The 21,370-nt window shown below is 33.5% G+C and overlaps 1 protein-coding gene across 1 annotated transcript; it reads right to left on the reverse strand.

Moving 5' to 3' along the window:
- Positions 1–48: 48 nt before the first annotated feature.
- On the reverse strand, positions 49–13,199 carry LOC124360058 (geranylgeranyl transferase type-2 subunit beta-like). The gene is given in 9 exon segments (XM_046813319.1): positions 49–807; positions 1,149–1,268; positions 1,270–1,349; positions 3,409–3,553; positions 4,064–4,222; positions 4,778–4,978; positions 6,891–6,998; positions 11,967–12,105; positions 12,943–13,199. Coding segments are annotated over 8 exon segments (1,002 nt in total). The 5' UTR covers positions 11,970–12,105; positions 12,943–13,199; the 3' UTR covers positions 49–621.
- Between the last annotated feature and the right edge of the window lie 8,171 nt (positions 13,200–21,370).

Consider the following 21,370-nt stretch of genomic DNA (forward strand, 5'->3'; position numbering starts at 1 on the left):
ATAAAAATGGAGGATGACACCTTTTTGACTAAAAAAATACTATGCAACTCAGATAAAAAGTAGTTATATTTTATAAATATACTATTAACATTAAGTTTAAATGTAAAAATAAAATATTTAACATCACATGCTCATTAAATAACATAGTAATATACAGAAAATATTTGTATACAGCAAAAAATATACATATTACTTGGTTGTACGAAAATTAAAAAATATATATCGATAACAAGATATTGAGGATTGGGAAATAATGATGTAACAATGGAAATTATAGAGATCAATACATACTGAATCAGGACTAGATCGACTCTCAATTTGTTATCGATGAAAAAAATATTTAGAAATCTAAGAAATCAATTAACCACTGATGTCAAAAGCACACTCAGTCTATTAGGTTCTGAAGCATGTAGTACTTGGTGTTGACAGCAGCCAGTTCAGTGTTGCCCAGTAGACTCAGGCCTGCCACCCCGAACAGTGTGAAATGTTATACCACTAAACGCTGAGGTCGTAAGCCCAGTCGGTCTATTAGGCTTTGAGGCATACAGTAGGTGGGGTTTACAGGAACCAGCTCAGTGTTACCCAGTAGACTCAGGCCTGCCCCCCGAACAGTGTGAAATGTTATACCACTAAACGCTGAGGTCGTAAGCCTAGTCGGTCTATTAGGCTTTGAGGCATACAGTAGGTGGGGTTGACAGGAGCCAACTCAGTGTTGCCCAGTAGACTCAGGCCTGCCACCCCGAACAGAGTGTGAAATGGATCTGACATGTGGCCTGGTCGGTCGCTAAACCCTCCAGTCTCTGGGTCCTACAACACAACAGTCACCTGATTTGTTTGAATTTATAACTATTCAAGTCCAAATACTTAATGAATACAATTAGTGTGCCACTACATGTAAACACAAAATAAAATGGGGTAAATTTGTAAAGTTGAAATTATTATAGTGTTTTATGTACGAAGATCATGCTTCAAGTGTAAAAATCTGGAACATTTGCATAAACTCAACATTTGAATTATTTTAATACAAAGTGGAACAGTTTTGGCATAATTTAAAATGTAAAACAGGAAATCTACTGCAGGCCCTACTTAAAATCTTTCATACAAATCTGTAGTTTATTGAATAAAGGGGCAGATATCTATGTGTATACCTGACAGGCAAGGATGAACTGCTGTAGGCTGGAGCCATGGACCCAGTGAAGTCGACCCAGCATGGCCAGCGAGGCTAAAACCCACCAGGAGTAGCAGACGTCTGGCAGTTTCTCCGGTCGGGCCATTAAGTCCTCCTGAGGGGAGCTGTCGTTCACTGAGCCACCAACCCAGCAGGTCTCCATCTATACTCTCCAGCTTACCTACACAGGAAGAATAAAGTATACAAGATGGATAAAATATTAATAAATGTAGCAGTTGTTAGTCATTTGGCTACCAACCTAGCAGGTCTCCATCTATACTCTCCAGCTTACCTACACAGGAAGAATAAAGTATACAAGATGGATAAAATATTAATAAATGCAGCAGTTGTTAGTCATTTGGCTACCAACCCAGCAGGTCTCCATCTATACTCTCCAGCTTACCTACACAGGAAGAATAAAGTATACAAGATGGATAAAATATTAATAAATGTAGCAGTTGTTAGTCATTCGGCTACCAACCCAGTAGGTCTTCGTCCATACTCTCTAGCTTACCTACACAGAGAGGCATTGCACGACACCTTCTTCATCTTGCCTTTAGAGGCTTTCCTGGCCATCTCTTTGTTAGTAGAATGATTTTTAATGCTAAATAATCCAACTTTGTTCACCCATTCAGCTAGCTGACTTGACAGATCAGCATTATGTCAGGGTCATCAAACATCTTCATTACGTTTTGGTCTCAGTGCCCTTGAGAGGCAAGTAGTCAATATGTGATAGTGTTTCTTTTATGATAGACTTACTGAGAATATCACAGTCTTGAATGTTATTTATTTGGATTAACCCTTTAAGTGCTGAGTTTTCAATGGTGATGTCATTTGGTACTGCCGGGTTTATTTGCCATGCACAGAGAGGCTTCACTGTCAGTATACATGTAGCTTGTTTCTTGCCCACCACAGTCAACTCTAGCAACATCTTTATTTACCAAACTGCCGCCAAAATCTACTGATTCGTTAATATAGTGAGTCTGTATACTGATTGCCATCATTCCCAGAAAAGTTACAAACTCACAACGCATCTGGATAAATCTAAAATTTATTAAACGTCATTATATAAAATCTTTATACCATAATCAAAATAGAAAAAATTACAGTAAACATCTTAAAAAACGCAATTGAAAAATCTACAAAAAAGGTTTTGATTCTGACGTTAAGGTAAAACTTCACCATGTGCTTTTGCGATAGTTCCTTAGTTGATCGCTAGAACAGCACTACTGTGGATTTGTAATAGTTCAAATAAACACACTAGAGGGTAATGTGTATCATACGGCTACGGAGCACTATGTGGCGAAGCAGCGGTTTGGCTAGTGTTAACACGGACTTGGCAGTTAAGGCGTCAAAATACTTTCACACCACTCTGCTGAATATTGCTAGGGTTTGTAACATGGTGAATTATGTAACTGCTATTTTAGCAGAGTGCTGTGTAGATTTCAAAAGTGTGATCAGAATTCGATGGTGTGTGAGATGGCCAGGCGAAAAGCCGCGGCTAGTTCATAGCACAAAGTAGAGTTACATCATGATGCAACTGCTGCAGCTTTATCTAATGCAGGTTGGACTGTGGCACAAAACAAGTTGTTCAACACTAAAGACAGACAGTGTTACCTGATATGACCTGAAACAGAGATTTGTCATTGACACTTGATACCTGGAATTCCTGTGCAAAATGGTTGGCATGCTGTATAAATCTTTATTAAGGCCAACACAGTCTCAGAACCACAATGTAAAGACTAATAACATCATCTTCTTGTAGTGCATGATCCCCAGGCAGTGATTTGGTTACCTTAGAATGAGTGGTTTATGGATATCTCAGTTGTTGAGAGAAATCACAACCAAAGTTCTTCACACTAGTCATATTAACTTTGGTGAATTGAAAAAAATTATTATCAAAGCTGCAGAAGGATCAAGTAACCAATCTACCTATTGCACATGTGGGAGTTTGATCAATTAAAGAGTGACCGTATTGTATCTGTGTTCAACCAAGAGTCTCCTTCTTCCTCTCCTGCTTATATCCTTACTTATTTTTGAATATGTTTATGTTGTTAACAATATAAAAAAAGTTAACCTCTGAACATCTGCTGTCACAAACTTATGCAGTATAAATGAACTTACTTCACTTTGAACAGTAATTCAAATATTACATTAAAGTATGGCTGCAAACGTGAAAAGAAAAATAATTTCTACAGTAAACTACAGAAACTAATTAGTCAGTATAATTGAATATTTACCTGTGATTGATAGAAAGCCGACACAACAGTAGATGAGACCCGCATGGCTCTCAGACCCTGGTCTAGAACCGAAACCTCCATCAAAATTGCGACATGACAGCACAAACTCTACCGCCTTCTCCATATTGATAGCATCCAACTTTCCCTATAAACAAGGTATGCATTAGTTGTTGATATTCTGTACTTGTTCTTTATTGCAATTGCTACTTCGTTAAAGCACATTGTTGATTTTTTGTTTAACATTTAAATTTGGGTTATAGTTAAGAATCATATTCCAAAGAAATTCTAATGCTGATTCATAATGCAGCGTATTAAGAGAACTGTTTTCAATAGGAAACCCAAATATTAAAAACGTTATTTTATGTAATATTGTGAATAAAAAATATAATCATTACACATGAATACATAAACCTAATATATTAATATACAGATTAATTATAGATAAGAAAGAAATAAACTCCAAAGTATTACAATGCATATTATGGTATTTGGCAAATTACAGGTGGGAATAAAGATTCAAAAGATCAAAATTACAATGAAGAAATCTATTAATTAGTTTTAATAAGTAGTAAGATTACATATAATTTTCATTTAAATGTAAAAAAATGTGAATAAAGAATATTGTAGCAATGATATTAACAGAATATCCACTCACTAGCAAAGAGAGACAAGCAACAGCACAGAATGAGAACCGAGAGTCAACTTCACCCCACTTGTCGCCGTAAAAGCTGCCGTCCTCCTGCTGTAGACTGGAGACATAGTTGACCACTTTCTCAACAGGCAACACGTCTACACAGTCTAGTAGACAGGCAATCTGCAACATCCTCTTCTGGTGTAAATAAACCCTGACTTGACACATTCTTATCCCATTTGTCCCCACAAACTATACGCTCTAGTAGCAGATTAGAGATATAGTAGACTTTTTTACGAAGTAATTTTGACTCTAATATTTTAAACTTATTAATTGAAATCAACAATTATATTTTTATTACTTTCAATAAATTAAAATTGTATTCACAAACGTAATAATTTGTACTCTTACGGTAGTTTATCTTGTTTGTTTATGACTCTCACAAGCTTATTTTAACTTGCAAGAAAAAATAAAAATGTTAAAAATATAGTGATTTCTTATACAGTTTTGTTCTTCTTCTTAGGTGTAATAATAGTTTTTTTAATCTGTAATAACAAGAATACTAGTATAAGTCGTCTCTGAAGAAACGCAAAAAAGACAAGGAGCTTTATTTAAAATCACCAGCATTTTGGTCCTGAAGCGAATATTTATGAACTTGCCAGTTTAATTTATTGGAAATCAGTATAATTTATTTGAAAACTTATATATTTACATGTATATTGCTGCCCCTGGTCATACCTGCACGGCACTGAGCGTGTAGAGGAGATGTGGGTCGTGTCCAACACTGGCACTAATGCCTCCACTTTCATTGTCGACACATTGCTTCAAGAATGACACAACTTGCTGGCGATCCATCCGTGACAGGCTGTGCATCAGTGACATGGCAGTCAGGCCCCAGTACATGCCTGACATGCGCAGGTACTCGGTCATACAGTATTCCTGCAACCCATGCATTCACTTTACAATCCTTTAAGGAACAAAGGATAGGTATCTCAGTACTTTTGTATTATCCAGAGGCCACTATTTTTAGAAGAGTTTTTCTTACCAGGAACCTACAAAACTACATTATCAGAAAGAGCAGACTATATTTGACTTACAGCAAAAATCACATGTCACTATGATGATCGGTTCATGTTTTCTGCCTCCCAAAAGGAAGCGATATCTGCGAGGAGGCCATTTTGTCCCCATCTACTATTAGTTATTTAGCTATATAAGTACATTTAGATTAGGTTATCATAAATAAGTTACTTCTAGTACCAAAATTAAAGATAATCTTTATAAGTGCTAACGTGATCTGAGTTTGAATTTGGGTACTATCTTAATGGATGTTTTTCTTTTTTCGGCACAAGTACGGGAAGGTGCCATTGAAGACCGGACTGATGGCCAGGGGCATTCAAGTAGTACTTTCCCAACGCCAGATTACGTCCCAGATCATCTAACTTCCAATATCAGAACACGTTCTCAACCCGCACTTCAGGCGGAAAAAGAAAAACATCCCTCAAGATAGTATCTAAATTCAAGCTCAGATCACGTGTGCACTCGTTCAATTTTTATATTTATAATATGTATGTTTGTATTTACCTACTTATATAGCCTAATAAAAAATAGTAGATAGGGATACAGTGGCCTCCTTCTTGACAAAATCATTTCCTTTTGGGAGGCAGATAACAAGAACCGATTGTCAAAACAAAATTTCTTTTTACATAAATAAAATATATCTAATGTTGAGTGAATATTTTTTCTATGGTTACAGAATTCTGGATACTTTGCTGTTATATATTAGATTTAGTATATAACAGAATCCTATAGGTGTCAAGAATTATACTTAAAATATAGTTGACAGTTATCTTGAGGACATACTCCACATGATACATTCATAATTTTTTGTATCAAAAGAATTCTCCCAACTGACAGGACTAATCTAGAGAATTAATCTGGGCTATATGATTCTAAAACAAGCCAAAATAAGCACACTCATGAGGTAGTAATAATTCAAATATTGTTTTCACTTCCAAAAGAATAGATTCTTCTACCTCATGATTCAAACTGACATTTAAATACCAGTAGCTTTCCAAAAGTATTTGAAGCACACTCATGAGGTAGTAATAATTCAAATATTGTTTTCACTTCCAAAAAAATAGATTCTTTCACCTCATGATTTCAAACATAATTAAATACCAGTAGCTTTCCAGAAGTATTTGAATCAATTATTAAATTTAAAATTAATCATGGATTTTGTACCTTGATCAAAATCGAAAATGTTTATCCTATTTAGAGCACTTTAAAACAATCTTTTAAAGTACCTACTGCCAAAAATATAGAATATATATTATGCATTATTAATGTCTTTATGTTACAAAATATAGATTACAACTAATTAAAGTAATACAGTATGTTGAAACTAGTACATTTTTATGGGGAAAAAATTATGATTTGTTATAAATAAAATTTGTTTTGAAGTTGCATAACACAATTTTTTACTTCAACCAATGAATGATAAAATCTTTCTACAATCAAATATATACAAAATTATCACAATTTTATAGTATTCAAATATATGTAACAGCACTTATATTTCTGATAATTAGCAGTAAAACTTCAGTAGAAATATTTTGGCTAAAATTTAAAACATAAAAAACTGCAAGAATGAAAAATATTATACATCTTTCAAGTAAAATTAAAACGCATATACATGACTGGGTCTTGTAAGACTTGATTCTGATAGTCGACTGTGTTCATCAGGTTTAAGGCCAATGGCGTACACTCAACCTGTCTAACCTCATGCAAATATACAAACAGAAACATAATTTTATCACAAATTACAACTACTGGAAATGGCTATAATACCCACAAATTCATCTTTAATGGATCCACAAGCAGCAATAAAATCTGTATGTTTCTTTAGCAGTAATGTTTTAGGGTGGTCGTCCGTTAATGTAACATCCTTTAGTAAATTTGCCTGAAACAATAAGACAATTATCATTACAGTACGAAGCTAATACAAATATAATGTAATGCATGTTTAAAATCCAAAACTTGTTGACCAATACATACTGCGTCTGAATCACAAAAATAAAAGCGGTTAACAAACATAGTGAATGCTTTATTCTTATTGAACTAAACATTTCTGTGGCAGTGTTATCAACCTATAGTTTGATGTTATTGAATATCAATCAATTAAAACACTTTCCAACAATTAATTAATTTTTGATGAGATTGTGATTATATTTTTTTTAAGTTAAAGAATAGGCTAAAATTCTGAAGATAGTTTTCCAAATTGTTTGGTCTTAATTTTACTATAGACCTATGTATCTGCTCATTAGATTTATTCTACAGAGTAATGGTTACTACTGTAGAAGTGCACAAACAATTTAAATTCATTATGAAGTAAAATAAAACAATGAATGTCAATGAATAAAATAGAACGTCTTTTCAGTCCATTTTGACACAATAATAAGTAGTATACTTTTAAAAGAACTCATAACACTAACTTTTACATTGACTATGAAAAAAGACATCACTCAGTAGTACCACAAAAGAAAGAAACAATGGCTATTTCTGTAAATAACTACACAAATAAATCCAACCTATCAGGAAAAACTATATCGAGATGCTCAAAAAAGTTGCATAATAACTAACAGGACCAATATAACAAAAGAAAAATTATCAATAATATTCACCATTGGGGTACAAACGATGAATAAACTTGTCCATGGAGGTAAACTGTGGCCAAAATGACGAAAAACAGAAAAAAGGACTGAAAAACTTAAATTATATTCAAATATACTTTGTAGACAAGCTTTCTGTTCAAATTCTCGTGTGAATGTTGACAATCTTTTTATCCCTTCCTCTTATATGTACCTCTCCTTAGTTTGTTAGCCTTCTCCACCCAGAAACTCTGATTGATGAATTAATTGAGATATAACCTAAAAATTATTTATAACATGATGGTATACATTGTAAGAAATTAATCAAACCGTAACTGTGAAGTTAACGGCCGGGCGTCAAAATACAAGTGTTGTGTTAATAACCTATTGCTATCGTCCTCCTGACCAAAACAATATAAGGTTTCAATGGGTGGACATGACAAACAATGAAGTTATAGAACATTTAAAGTGGAACTACTTTTCTCAGAGTAATATTTCATTGTTCTATAGGCATCACGTGGTCTTATTAAGATTGTAAGTCAACCTCCTATTGGTTGCTGGTGACATCAACCATTACGCCTTTTTATCTTTGAATGTATAAAATAACAAAAATGCTGAAACCAGGGAACCCAAGTAAAATATGTTCATGTTAATTTAGGCTTTCTAAGAATAAAAATTCATACCAGACTAACACAAGTGCCTTTAACCATCGGCATAGGACAGCACCAAGGTGCTGCCGTGGCCCATACGTAGACCTATGTACCAGCTTATTAGATTTATTATTCGTTTATCACTTCAAATACTATAATTACTGAAAACCTTATGTAAATTTTATTTTTGACACTTCACAATCGGTTTTTTACAAAAAGAAAAAGTAATGCTTCTACCTATTAACGCAGGCTACAGCAGCATTTTCGGTGCTGCCCTGCGCTGATATATGAAAAACATTTCTTGAGGTAGTTCCTATTAATAAAACTACTATCACAGGTCACAAGACTTTTTACAGAGTAAAAAGGTTTTATCCCTAAGCAATTTCTTTAAATATTCTTAATGGTACATATCATGCATCTTGTAGTAGTTTGTTGAACATCTTTACTTTCATAGTGAAATGACTATTTCTAGTTTTTTTCCAATTTTACTGGTAACATTTCTATCATATAGTTCTTTCTAGTAGGATAGCTATGTATATCTTGCCTAATCTTTCTTGTATGTTGATACATTTTCATTAATATCAACTAAACAGCAATACATGTATAAACTTGTTAGTCATAATTTGTAATTTTTCTCTAATAAAAGGCTTTACATGACTCTTTCTGAAACATTTTTTTATTGCCTTTAGAGCTCTCTTTTGCCATATAAAAACTTGTTTTAGACCACAGCTATTCCCCCACAGTATAATGCCATATCTCAGATGGGAGTGGAAAAATGCATATTAAAAGTAAAAGTAAAAGTAAAGTAAAGAGTGTCTTATTTTACCAGGCGAAGTTAGGGCTAAGAAGCCCTCTCTAACACTTAACCTGGGGACCAACGGCGTGTAGGTGACTTCCGAACCACCACCAATAGCCGGGCAGGCGGGCCGCTTGCACGGACAGGATCGCTCAGCGGTCACCTACACAAGCAGCAGCCACGCTCGACGTTGCTTGATCTGGTTATCTTGTGATAACCGCCATACCCACTATACTGTGCCATTGGCATAGTAAGTAGTAATTAGCATATTCACAAAAACCTAAGCTTACGTAAAAGATATTTTTTCTAGATAACTTTTTACATAACTCCTGAATGTGTTGATTCCAGCTTATCTACTATCTAGATGTATTCCCAACAGTTTCACAGGTTTTACATGTTTATAAATATAGTGCATGAAGGAAAAAATTATTTGTTCTGATTTATTACTATTTACAATAAGGTTGTTTGCTTCAAACCATTTTAGTGCTGTTTCTACGGCTTAAATTTCATCTTCAACCAGTGTATCCAAACTTTTATTCCAGCACATAAGTGTGGTATCATCAGCATATAAAACCGATGAAAACGGTAAATTAAGTTCTATATCATTAATTGAAATTACAAATAAAAACAATCTAAGGTCTTATTCCTGTGGAACTACATTTACATCTTAAAAAATGGATTTTTCTTGGCCCTGAACCATCTTGACCGAGGCAATTTCGTGCAAGCAATGACGCTAGGAATGGAAATATTACAGTATGGAATCTTATTATGTGATAAAGGTTAAGATTAGATTATCGTAAATATGTTATTAGTAGTAAACAAGTTAAAAATAACCTTTACAAACTCACATGATCTGAGATTAATTTTGGGGATGATTTTCTTATTTTGCTAGAAGTGTGGGTGGTCGGGTATTTTTCCGAACTCAAATCACATCCTAGATCGTACAATGTGATCTATCTGACATTGAAGAAGTTGGCCGATCTGGGACGTGATCTGAAGTGGGGAAAATACCGATCAGATATGCCCCTAGCTATCAGTACAGGATTCGGTGGCGCCTTCAATGCACCACCCTGCACTTCTGGCGAGATAAGAAAAAACATCCCTCTAGATAGTAACCAAATTCAAGCTCAGGTCAATAGATCACTTTGAGTGCTTGTAAACTTTATATATTTCTCATAAATATGTATTTATAGTCTAATAACAAATTGTAGATAAGGATTTTGTAGAACCCAATAATTGTATTGTACTGTGGAAATTTGAATAACCCATGTACAATTTTATCAGTCTATGTTACATTGTAGTGAGTTAGTTAAATTTTTCTATAGCCTACTTTGAACAAGTAACAGGTTACTGGAACGCAATACCTCAACACGTTATTTTGCAACACGTTCTTGACAGACAAAAGTAGCCTATTTCCTGTCTCTAGCAGCCATAACTCTAATACCATACACGTCATTTAACTTTTTTTGGTATCAATTTACAAAATCGTGACCATGGAAAGGTATGTTCATTTTTTTTTCCTGAAAACTACAATTTTTCCTGAAAACAATAGTGAAGAAAAAATTCGTCGGCAACGAAAATCAAAGGAGTTACGATTTTTTTGAAATCCTCTGAAAACTCTGTTTTTGACAGTACCTCTGGCAATTTTACTGAAATGATGACGTTAATCCTGTCAACGATGCCTGCCCGCTGCGCACTGCTTGCTCTTTTAGAAAAAAAATTAACTCGAGCTTGCAAAAAGTCGAATCCCAGATCACGTGATGCCCCTGATCCTTAACCCTTCAAGTGTTGTTCGACAAAATTTTGTCGGTTATTTTCCATCTTTAATGCAATAATGCCCGAAAGGCATCAATATAATACAATGATATACTTTCCCCCCAGTTTATATGCACCTGTGATAATAACACTTGGCTATAAATGCCCAACCCATGAAAAAAAAGTCCATTTTTCATGGTCACGGTATTGTAAATAAATACCCTTTTTTTAAATCAATTTGGAACAATAATGTTGAACTGAATTACAATATAGACTTTTAAAATGGTTTTATAGTGAAGCTTTATTTTTATATCAAAGAAATATATGCACTTTAAATTATAGAAAATAATATAACTTTGTTTATATTAAGTTTGGGTAGTGTCCAATTACTTAACAGGAAAAACATGTCTTGACAGCATTTAAATTGATCTCATCGTGATTCGATATTATCGATCATTCGAGTGTTGGATACTAATTATACTGCAGCCCTCTTCCGGTGGCCATTAACCACACTGATACTGATAAAAGTAGTTTTAGATCGAATTAAGTAACGTGGCTAAAGCAATCATTTTAATTTTAATGCTCAACATTCGCTACATATTATAAAACCTGATAATCCAGACTAGCAAATTATCTAAATAGGTACAAGCTAGATAAATAACATTTAGGACAAAGTTTCAAGAAAAGGCCATAACCTATTCAAAAAATATAAGATCTTGTATTTATTCCTGTAGGTTCTATATTATACTCCATACCTTCTACATCACCTATGGCTAGTTAGTTACTGGACTGATTATGACAGGTAAAAATGAAAATATTATAATCAGCCTAAAACAGTAACAAATTGATTAAAATTTGAAGATTATGTGTAAGCTTAGCAATTTTGTTAACAAATATAAAGAGCCCAACTATTGTTGTTTGTAATATTAAAATGAATATCTGGGGAAGTTCTGAAACATGAGACTGTTCCGACAAGCAACTATCAACATAAAGAGACAAAGATAACAAATAATTGATTTTGCATAACCTCAACCATAAGAAGAGGTTATGTCAAGTAAATAATTGGCTGTACAACTCACCATCCTTAGTTTAATTTATATTTAACACTGATAATTTTAAAGAATTTAGGCCAACTTATACTTAATGACTCTTTTAGGTTTACTTTAACTTAACATGTTGTGCTTTCTTTTCACTGTTTTAGAACTTATCTCAGACTGACTAGTGATGGGAGAATCGAATTCAGAATCGAATAGTATTCGAATACAGCCAGAGTATTCACATATTCGAATACATCAAAATGAATTCGAATACTTTTGAAATGAATACAATTTCTCTGGAAGAATTGAATTCAAATCTGGAGTATTCGTTTATTCTGACAAATAGTATTCAAATAAAATATCCAAGAGCTGTATTCGTATTCATATGGGGTGTAACATGAATACATATATGGAGACTTTGAAAAGAATAATTTAGGGGAGATTCATAATTTGAAAAAATAATTACAAATTTTAATACTTGAAAAAATGTATAATTAATTGTATAATTATTAAATTTAAAAATACATATTATTAATTTAAGAGTTACAGTCCTAAGCAATAAAGACGAATATGAATATTTATTTTATATTGTTGTGTAAAAACAAAATATTATTGAGGTTTTCTGGCTTCAGTCTATTTCTACGGTAATTAGTGACAAGACCTGCAGTGGAAAATAGTCTTTCAGACGGAACTGAAGTAACAGGTAAACAAAGATATTTCTTCTGAAGTTCGTATATCATGGGTATGACTTGTTTATACGAGGCACCAAAAGCCAAAGTATTCGAATACATATTCGAATACAGTGGTGAATTCGTGACAAACAAGTGAAATAACCCAGGAACAATAGATCGCGGGAAAGTAGTAAGACAGGTCTAGCTAGACCTGTCTGTTAGAAACGCTCAGCTGAGCAAAAGTATTCGAATACAAGTATTCGAATACAGGGGTGAATTCGAATTCACTGTATTCGATTCTTTAAAGTATTCGATTCTCCCATCACTAAGACTGACTAGACTCTTACGAGTCTTACAACACTTCTGCAAATTTACAATGACAAATAATCGAATGATTCGAACAATCCAACTCCAAATCCAAACCGAATACTTGCACTACAGATTCGGCATCATCATAGTTCCTAAATTCATAGCACCGATAGCAAAATGTCCGTGCTAAACTTGTGTGTATTATTACATTAGCATAACTTCGGTTTGTTTGGTTGCTGTAGTATATTTAATTTATCTATATTTTACTTTCAACTATGTACGGATAGCCACTTGTTTCAACCAGTCTAAAGACTGTTACGTAGTTATATTTTCTGTTTTAGTTTATTCTGCAACTAATTCTACAAATTATAATCAAAGGCATTACATAGAGGATAGTTTTCATGCGTCATCAGAATGGGCAGATAGAGTAAAGCGAAACAATCGAATAGTTAATGTGCCGAGAATTTTAATTTAAAAGGAATCATAATTTTTATTCTTCCGATTTTGGGGGATAATTCTACCTATGTTTACATAACAAATGATAAAAATAAGTAATTTCAGTACTAATTTTAGCTTTAAACCAACAACTAAAAGCTACAATACTAAATTTAGCAATATAAGTTGGCAGAGTAATTAAACTATTTTGTCATACTAGTTTAAACAAAAGAACTAATAAAACCAGCCGATCTGGTATTCTTTGTTGTTAGAAAAGGATTGATCAATGTTTTGTTTGAAAAATATAAAGACTGACGAGAGAAATAACAAATAACTGATTGTTTATTAGGCTACTGACTGACGACTGACGAGAAGCATAGATAAAGGGACTAAAGTCTTTCTTTAAACAACTACCAACACATATTAAGTGTTTCTAAAGTGAAAGAAATAATCAATCGACTTTTCAGAGAATATACCTTTTATTCATATGAGGGTTATTTGCAGAAATCTTGTTCGACAAAGATTATAGGTACCACATGACTCATTAATTGGATAAGGAGTGTGCCTAAAGTTAGCCTAAACGATCACGAACTCGAATACTAAGACAAAACTAAAAATCCCGGACTAATTATGAACACACATTTGAAATAAACTGATCAAGTAACCGCAACAGAGTTTTTGCCAGCATTCACAGTTGAAATTTACATTACAGTTTTTCTGTATACCTGGCACTCAAAGTTAAAGTAATGGTGGTTAATAATCCTGTGTTTCACACTTCAACTATTTGTGACATAGTGATAAACGCCTTGACTGTAGAGACAATATTTATCAGATTTAATTTCATTCTTAGATGTGCTGAATACGTTCCTCCTTATTTCCAACGGCTACCTCTCCTGAAACTTCAACAGCTACGTGATTGTCATCATATAACCCATATATATATATATATATATATATATATATATATATATATATATATATATATATATATCTTTTAAAGGAGTTCAAAAGAAATCTACAATTATTTCGTACAATATTTCGTTGTAATTAACAACTTTTTCAAGTACACTTAATATACACAGAATAAAAGAAACCTTTTTTTTTAAAGATTGTTCGTTACCAGTAGGTTTGTTAAATCCTTAACATCTTGAAGTGTGTTGCCTATTGGCTTAAATAGTCTTTTAAAGCAGTTCAAAAGAAAACTACAATTATTTCGTACAATAATAATTATATATATATATATATATATATATATATATATATATATATATATATATATATATATAATTTCAAGCATGCTGTCTGTGAAATTCGGTCTCTGACAGTATTAGAAATATTGAGAGCCGTAACCACTTCGGAGCGATGGTCAAGGACTTATTGCGGGTCGTGTAAGGGTAGTCGATGGTGCCTGGCGTGAATGGTTGAAAGAGTGGGTTTGTACATTATTATAAGTAAAATAAATTGCTGTAGTGTATGCTAATTGGATTGATCAACGAAACATATTAAAAATATAGTTTAATTTGTTTTAGGCTAATGTTGATTCACTCACAGTTCATATTAAATTCCCATTTTTAAGTATATTATTAAGTTTGTGAGTATAACAAATAATATATTTGTTTTTTATGTTTTTCTTTTATATTGGTGTTAACTCATAAATAGTATATAGCTAAGTTTAATTTTATTTATTACGTTACTAGCTGACCCGGCGAACTTCGTACCGCCTTAAAGGATCCACAGCATCCACATTGGTGCTTGAAATGTGCAGAATAAAAGACAAAGTAAAAATAAATCAAATTAGGTCCTATGTGATTTTTTTCCTTCACAACTAATCTGAAATTTAAATAGAAAAACAAAATAAAAAAACACAATTCGTAAGTTATCTAAAATAATTTAAGGGGAGCGGGTCGTTCCTATCCCGCGCATGTTAAATTTACAAACTTTAGGTATACATGTATTGTCAAAACTAAGTAAGTTACAACCTTCAAATTTTTTTTAGGCAAAGAGTACTCCTTTATAAACATCTCTTGCAACTTTAGTAAAAAAATCTTTAAAAAAATTTTTTTTTAGGAATTTTTAAATATTGTGTGTAAAAAAATTATTTTTTTATACCAAAAATTTTTTTTTTCCTCATTTGTTTTTTTTAGATAGAATGATAAAAGATGCAACACCATTTGGAATTGCACTGTTCTATATGCATACCAAATTTCAATTCTCTAGCATTTATAGTTTTTTGAGATACATGTACCTTTATATGAAAAAACCAAGTTTCCGGGAAATGTCCGGTAAAGGCAAAAATGACTGCTAAACTAACCTTTTGCTGCTAAAAACATCCCAGCTCCGTACTCAGGGTCATCTGGGTCTTTCATTTTCCTCTTCTAATGCAAGTTTTCTTTTCCTCCTAGCAACTCTAGCCTCCTTGGTCATGTCTAAAGCAGATTTTTTCTGCCTTTTTCAATCGTATTGTATCAAAATTTCGCAATGCGGCAACAGACTTCTCGCTCAGTTTGATTCCTAGCTTGTTATACACATCCAATTTGCTGGTGAATCCATTATTAAAAGTTAAAACTGCATCATATATGCCAAGTTTTTAGAGTGTTTAGCCTTACAAAAACATTTTTAGGCACCTTAGACCAGACGGCATTTGTTGAAACTTTCGTTCTGGTTTTGGGTCTTTTGGTCAAGGCATTTTTTTAGAAGATCCGGATTGGCTAAATCTCTATAAATTTGTTTGATCTGTACCATCACTTCATATGGCAAATTGTGTGACTTATGGGCTGAAAGTATGATGTAGGGCTTCGGCTTTATTATAACCGCAACCACGACTCCGGCCCCTTTGGACATAGGCCATTTTTGCGGAGTGTCATCATTCGATATTTTGTGGAAATAAGTTGCCCACACATTTTTAACCATTTGTTGAAGATCTGATCCACCTCTTTTTATAGCTAGTGCCATAATATTCTTGCAGCTTGTCTATGTCATTATTTGTTAGCCTATTCTTGCCCCCTATTACTCTATTATCTTTTAGTTTTGTTTTTTCCCAACCGTTTTCTTCTTCAATTCCCTTAGTCTGCTCCCCATTCTCTTCTTGACATGATTGACGCATTCCAGTTTTTCTTACTTCTACTTTCATCTCCATATGGCTTATCGTCAACCACCTTTTTAAAACCATTGCTGTCACCATCTCCTAAGTATCGTAACATACCGTACATTTCGATCTCTGGACTTTCGGAAAACATCTAGGGCACCCGCAACTTCCATGCCGCCACTTGACCCTTCGTAGTTTTTGGAACATATATGATCAGGTACTATTTTTTTTTTTATTTTCATGTACAGTGCAGATTTGACAGTATTTGGACATTATGGAAACATCCAACACACCTTGCCAGTATCTAATGATGTTACGCTGACAACCCCATTCAGTGACTTGTGTCCCCTCCTTTGCCAAGACCCATCTAAACAAACCGTCAAATCTCTTTTTGACGTTTTCTTCACACTCATTTACAGACACAGCTTCCTCAACTGCCTGCTTCATACTTTCACTAGCACAATTTTCAACAGCCTGATATATTATGTTACTACAAGGTCCTATTTTTTGAGGTGGTAAAGGTAAGTCTAATAATGAACACAGAATGTTACCTGCACTGATACCTTTTCCGATCGTTCTCATGCCGTAAAATAAATTTCAAGTTTACCTCATATTTTCCATTCTCATTTTTTTTAGAGTTGTAAAAAATTAGTTGATTCCAAACAAACACAACATTTCAGTTCACTATTCACAGCCAATCCAAATCTTTTTTTTATCCGTAGTACAAAGTTCTATGCAGTCTTCGCTATCGCAGAATTTACATTTTACAAATTTTTTAAATTGCTCACTAAATAAACTAAGATCCAAAATAACACTACCCATTCCAGTTCCTTCATAATTGTCATATTTATCAAAGGACAGTTTTTTTAGAAGCAGAGCTAAATGTTTGCATTAGTAGTAGGCCTAGGGCTAGGGCTAGCAGAATCTGTTTGGGTAGGCCTGGATTTAGAGTCCAACTTACGGTACTTGTTTCCCTCTAAACTCACGTTTAGATTTAGTTTTGTAACTAACCTTTGCTCTTGGCATGGTTATAAGAAGTTGTAAAACACTTCAAGAAACAATACACACTCCTAATCTACCACTAACTATGAATAAAGTGCAACACTTTTTTAGTAAAACACAATTATCCGACACAAACACATATAACATAACCTCCTAAGCATATCAAAACAAATAAAGCAATTATTCTTTCTGTCATCTGTATTCCCAGTTGTCAGTACCAGGTTGACCAACAGAGCAAAGCCATAACATACTTATAACTAACACACATGATATATATGATTGTGTCAGCCAACATCTTACGAACTGCTGCAAAAAACTAGTGAACATCTTTTTGTTTGTGAATTTTTTTTTGGTAATTTATAAATTTATTTGAGCATTAATACTTACATATTTTTAAAATACACACTTTAAACTATTAAAAATGCAATACAATTTTTTTTCTAATTTTTGTTTAATTTTCATCGACCTGCTCCCCTTAAATCGCAATAAGCAGCAAAGCCACAATACATTAATTTATTAATATCGATTCTCTTTCTTCAGTCGAGTACCTTGTGATATACAACATTTTTTGTCTTGTTATTAGGTGCAAGAATGAATAAAGCAGATGGTTTGCCGACACGTGAACATGCCACATATAGTTGTCCATGAGAAAAACATGGATTTTCAAATTTAGTCATGGCAAATGCAAGACGAATCGGAAACTGAGTTCGTTTAAATTCAAAAGGCATATCGGTAGGAATCATCGGAATCCTTGGAATAAGAACTTGGATTAAATACAAAGTCTTTGCACCAATAAGTGGTGTTTATTTTAGTGCTTAAACAATGTTAATAATTTTTAAAGCAGTTATACTAAATTATCAGTGATGAATTTTACTATATTTACTGAGTGAAGTGTACTTTTACCTGGAGCACAGTTAAATAATAACTTATTTTACTGCAGACTACATAATATTTTGATTATTTAAAACACTCATTATTTTCTCTACTATAGCACATGTTTTTCAACCACTCATAAATAGCCTTTTTTAAGTGTAAATAGCACATAACAAATCACTTTCATGATATAACAGTTATTTTATATATGTGGGATTTAAGACTTTGACAGTTTGGAATTTATAGAACAAAAGAAAAATTAATTAAAATTGTAAATAACTGGTGCATTTGACTGACTGGAGCAGTTATTTCCTGTTCAGTACTGCCAACCCCCCACCATTTACCTGCACTACTCAGCTGTACTCTGCCAGCTGCTTTGTCCACTTATCAGTTGCCTAATTGATAGCAGCAGTTTGTTCACATTATCAGCTGTCAAGTCCATCTGCTCTACAACTTGTCTGCTTACAGTGTAAACAGTTGATGGTTAAACTCCCACAACTGACATAATATCTTTTTGCATGAATTAATAATTTGTGAACAATTATACAATGACTTATTAATTGAATTTTATATTTTTTGACAATCCAATATAAATTCTAATTTTACACATACACAAAGTATTTATCTCTCATTTATTCTAGTGTAATCTTAATGTGATTTATCTTAAGAATGATTTCTCTTGAAATGGGCACTGGCTTCTGAGGAAGTTGAACACTTAGCAATTGAGCTTTATGGAGAATTTAACAAGATTACAGAGGAATGCGATCCACTCATGTTCAACAATTGTATTTAAATTATTGACAAATATGCTTCAAAGCTTTGACAAAAGCGTTATTGAAAATAAATCACTTCAAGAAACACTGTCATTATTGGATTTAGAAAAGGAAGACATTCTTTCAAGTTTAAATGAAACCAAGAAAAATTGCAGCAAAAAAGATGAAAAAAATCTGGAAATTACAGGAAGAAGTTGACATATTAAGGCTGGACTCTAAAGAGAAAATTTGGAAGAACGAAATAGAACGGATATCTAAACAAAGAGCAAATGCAGAAGAACAACTTATACAAGAAAAGAAGAAACATGAAAATATATTAGAAGAAAATAAATAAAAGAAATGAAATGCCTAAATCTTGAACACCTTTATTCAGAATTAATGCTAGATCATAGGAACCTAATTGAAGTAACCAAACTACTTGAAGAGGACTTAAAATCCCTCTCTAATACCCATAAAGAAAATCATCTGGACGAATCAGGGAAAACATTCTGTGAAGTAATCAGAAAAGGTAAACATATTAATACAAAGTCTTTGAATGAGTGGCCAACCCTCCCAAATACTTCTATCACACTTTCAAACAAATATGACATTTAAATCAGGGCTGATAACAGATGAACCTTTGCAAAACCAGACTGAAATCAACACACTAAACAGTGACTACAAGAATGAAAGTAAATTAAAAGCAGAAAAAGGCCTATTATTAAATCTAAAACATACACAAAACAAGAAACAATTAAAAACAGTTTTTATACCCAAAAAAAAATCCAAATTTTTGCTGACAGTCATGGTAAAAATCTGTATGACGCAGTGCAACCACTAGTACCAGATTCTGAGGTTTTTGTCAATGCCTGTCCTGGAGCCCCCCAATAACCCACATACTGCAGAACACTAAACGCAATGTGTACAGACCTCACAGACCAGGACGTGGGTTGTAATAATCGGAGGGGCTAATGATATGAGCCGTGTTACCTACAGAAACCGTCGAGCTGCAACAAGTAATTCCAGGTCAAAATACATCGGTTTTGTCAGCAAAATAACCATACCAACTTTTATTTTTGTACCATTGTTTCAAAGACACGACCTGGAGAAAAAACATTTCATTAACAAAGAAATTGCAATTTTAAAAACGGTAAAACTGGAGGAAATGGAGAGCTTCAATGTTATTGATGGGACTGAACTGAGAGGACAGCATTTTACTCGCCATGGAATGCATCTGAACAAGATGGGAAAAAAATTGCTTGGCAGGAAGATAGTTTTCAGGCTATTGGTAGAACTTCAGCGACATCAAAGTCTGATCCTGACCTCTGCGGAGAAAATACCTACTCAAGAGAGCAAACCACCAGCCCATCTGTGATAGAGGTCAGCCCAAGGATAAGCTTGGAGTCAACTCTGGAGGAGCAGTCCATCTCAGCAGTATTTCAACAGACATCACCAGTGAAGCTGACTACTGACCCTACCGTGACTGAGTCCCTACAGACACCACCCACCTGGACACTCCACCCAGCCCTCACCTGTCGGGAGACAATGGGACTTGTCTACAGTCTCCAACTCAAGTGAAGCATAGCTCTTTTTCTATTTTCTTCACCTTTTCAGGGTTTTGAAACGCCCAAAACAGACAAAAGAGTGGTGTCCTCAACAATTAGTGGATGAATGTAAAAGAAATATTACAGTAGAACCCCAAGGTAGAAACAGTTATTTTTTAAGAAAAAAAGTACAAAATGTAAAAAAACCTTAGTTGAAAAATAATGGAAAAACCCCTTGGTCTGTTTCAAAATTTAACAACCTTTAACAATGAATCTAGTTCACTCATTGAATCAAACTTGCACATCGGTCTTAACATTTTACAAATTAATATCCAATGTCTTCGTAATAAATTATTAGAATTAGAACACTTGTCTAAACTTAAGCATATAGATATTATAAGCATTTGTGAGCACTGTGTTACTAGAAGAGCAGATATCTTTATTTACACCTCAGGGCTACAAAGCTGCAAGTATGGTGTGTCGCAAAGCCTCAAAAAATGGGGGTGCTGGTATTTTTATAAGAGATTCGCTTGAATATAGTGAACTAGACCTAAGCAAATTTAATCTAGAGCAAAATTTAGAAATTTCAGGAATAAAATTGGCCAATTTAAGAAGTAGCAATAGTTTTCTCTGTATAGATCACCTTGTGGTAATATGGACTTATTTTTTGATAACTTTGAACAAGCTATTAAAAAGGTTTTGCAGCATACCTCTAAGTTAGTCATTGGAGGTGACTTCAATATACCAATTCCATAAAACCACTGTCACAGTGACA

Source organism: Homalodisca vitripennis, chromosome 4, assembly GCF_021130785.1.
Source record: "Homalodisca vitripennis isolate AUS2020 chromosome 4, UT_GWSS_2.1, whole genome shotgun sequence".
In the NCBI taxonomy this organism is placed as follows: Eukaryota; Metazoa; Arthropoda; class Insecta; order Hemiptera; family Cicadellidae; genus Homalodisca; species Homalodisca vitripennis.